Here is a 2,493-nt window from a genome sequence, read left to right on the forward strand (position 1 = left end):
CCAGCCCCAGCCCCAGCCCCAGCCCAGCCCTTGCCCCCAGGAGGCCGGAGGCGGCGGCGACCGTGCAGCGGGCTCCGGGCGGCGCTCCCAGAGCCGACCTACCTTGCGACCGGCGGGTCCGTTGCCCACACTCAAGTCGGCGCCGGAGGCCTTGCTGCCCTCGTGCAAGATGGCGGCCGGCACCTCAGCCGCGGGTCACGTGCGCAGCCTGCCCGGCGTGACGCCGGCGCGCGGGGGCCGCCGCCATCTTGGGCGCGGGCAGCGGACCCCGGCTGCCCGGCGTTGGGCTCCCGCGGCCCAGCACCGGCCCCGTCCTCGTCCCGCCCGGACAGCGGCAAGAGGTGCTGCCACCGGCCAGCTCGCGTCGCTCCCTCCACACACCCGCCAGCCAGCCTCGTGCCTTGGGCGGTGCATTGTCACTGAGCATCGTGCAACCCTCTCCAGGGCCAAACCTGAGCAATGCCAGAGCCAGGAGCAAAACTCCCCAAGCTTCCCACGCATCCACGAGCGCTAGCGCCTCGCCTCGATGCTCCCATGCAGCCGGGTCAATGTGCCGCCCCCCCCACATGCCGCGAGGGGGTCACTGGCCCGTTGCATCGTGCCTCGGCGGGGGGTTAACTTTGTACCTGTCAGGGCGTCTCACACGAGTCTGAGGCGCCGCCTTGGGCCCCGCCGAGAGGAACCGCCACCAGACCCTGACGTCTGAGCATGGACGCAGGCCGCACAAACGAGACGCCACTCGCCAGAAGCGTCACGGGGGCTATTTTCAATCTCCCTTCTGCCAAACAGTCGATTGGACACACACCAAGTACAGCCGCCCGCCTGCGCTTCCCCAGGTTTGCCTGTGCGTGCTGCTCCGGGGATGCCTTGACAAGGATCAGTGGGGCGTCCATTGGTGCTGACGGCGGCTCTCATCTCGGACAGACGGCGCTGTCCAGGCCAAGGGCCAGGCTGGGCCTTGTGGGGCTCTGTCCATGCCTGGTCGCCCGGGATTGACAAGGAAATTGAGACAGGATCACTGTTTGGCTGTCAGAAGCGCTTTATTTTGCATGGTCACGGGAGAAAAAGCAAGGGGCAGCTAGTTCTCAACGAGAGGAAAACACAGACTCCTTTATAAACTGATAAGTCACATACAGGTCAACCTGTCCTGTAACACACCCTTGGCAGTCTGACAGCGACTCATCTTGTTGTCTTGCTGAACCAAGCACGTTTTCTCAAGCTGTTTCCCGATAAGCTTATCCTGAAGGCCGTCTTGTTATTCCCACTTGGCCTTCGCACACATCCCCCATCCTGCCTCGACACGTATACACCTCTTTCAGTACTTTTCCATTCCTCATTTCAGACCTGGTCCCGATCCCAGTCGAGTCTGGGCCTGGCACCATTTAGTGGCAGTTTGGAGATGCTTGATGCTGTGGGTTAAGCCCCTGCCGCGGAAAGCATCTCTGTCTCCAGCCATCGGCGCCTGGGAGAAGTCAGTACGGTCTGAACGCCTCGAACCAAGCAGCTGGGAAGAAAGCCCCAGGTTATGGCATCTGCAGCCTGCTCCCGATACAAACGCCGGCAGCAAAGGGGCTGGGTTTCGTATCAAGAGAGGACAGAGGGTGACCATACTGTGTCCCTCTAAAGAGGCCCCATTGGATAGAAATAATCCATGAAAATGGAAATTTTAAGATGAATGGTTGTTATTTCTGCACAAATGTATGAACTCAACATGAATAACAACTGTGGAGCCGTAACTGTGTGTATTCTTGTTATGTTTGGAGACTCATGGTAGAGGTGATCTCTTTGACTAGACCAGCAAGAAAATGCCTTTAATGGCAAGCTTTTTGCAAAACTCATGCTGCAGCCCAAGAGATTACCTCTACCGCGAGTCCCGATCGCCTTTTCCTTGGCCAGAACCTGGACAGCCGGCGTGTTTAGAGCATCGTTTCTCCACATGCGCTTTATTTACCGACTGATTGTTATGAACCTGGACATGGAGGCCGCGTTCGCTACGTGTTCGGAGGCGCCTGGTGTAGCAGCCTCAGCCCAGCGCTGCGCTGGCACGTGCCTCACCTGGCGCTGCCAGGACGGTGTCGTGGGGGCAGCCCAGGTCCCGCTCCTCCGCACCTACAACAGCCTGCACCGCGTGTCTTCTGCTCGTCTCCCCCGCATGGGCGGGGGGTTTCGTGTTGTTAAGAGGAAGGTGGGGGACACGGGGCTCGGTGCTGGTGGAGCACAGAGGACACGGAGCTGCCCCCGCCATCCCCGTGAAAACCTGGAGGGAAGGGGAGGGAAAGACAGGCAGACAGACCCATTTTGCCCACGACCAAAATGGTCGCCGAGGCCTCCTGGCGAGGGGGGGGGCCACGTTAGAGCGGCGTGACGTTCAGGTGGGACGTCTCGCGAGAGCGTTGCTGCAGGCAAGCCCCGCGAGAGGAGGCCGGGGGCGGGGCCGGGCCGGGCCGGCCAAGCGCGGGGACAACATGGCGGACGAGGCCGGTAGCAACGGGG

The 2,493-nt window shown here is 61.5% G+C and overlaps 2 protein-coding genes across 8 annotated transcripts in view; one reads left to right on the top strand and one right to left on the bottom strand.

The window, feature by feature from the left end:
* Positions 1-181, bottom strand: part of UIMC1 (ubiquitin interaction motif containing 1) — a 29,763-nt gene extending 29,582 nt beyond the window's left edge. For all 7 annotated transcript variants that reach the window (XM_019535333.1, XM_019535332.1, XM_019535331.1 and 4 more), the window contains exon 1: positions 103-181. The gene's annotated coding sequence lies outside the window, so the exon portion shown is untranslated. The remainder of the gene's footprint in view (positions 1-102) is intronic.
* Positions 182-2,465: 2,284 nt separating this feature from the next.
* Positions 2,466-2,493, top strand: part of ZNF346 (zinc finger protein 346) — a 7,408-nt gene continuing 7,380 nt past the window's right edge. Inside the window, exon 1 of the mRNA XM_019534753.1 lies at positions 2,466-2,481. Within this exon, the coding sequence (XP_019390298.1) occupies positions 2,466-2,481 (16 nt within the window). The remainder of the gene's footprint in view (positions 2,482-2,493) is intronic.

This window comes from Crocodylus porosus, unplaced genomic scaffold (genome assembly GCF_001723895.1).
Source record: "Crocodylus porosus isolate Cpor-Errol unplaced genomic scaffold, CroPor_comp1, whole genome shotgun sequence".
Taxonomy (NCBI): Eukaryota; Metazoa; Chordata; order Crocodylia; family Crocodylidae; genus Crocodylus; species Crocodylus porosus.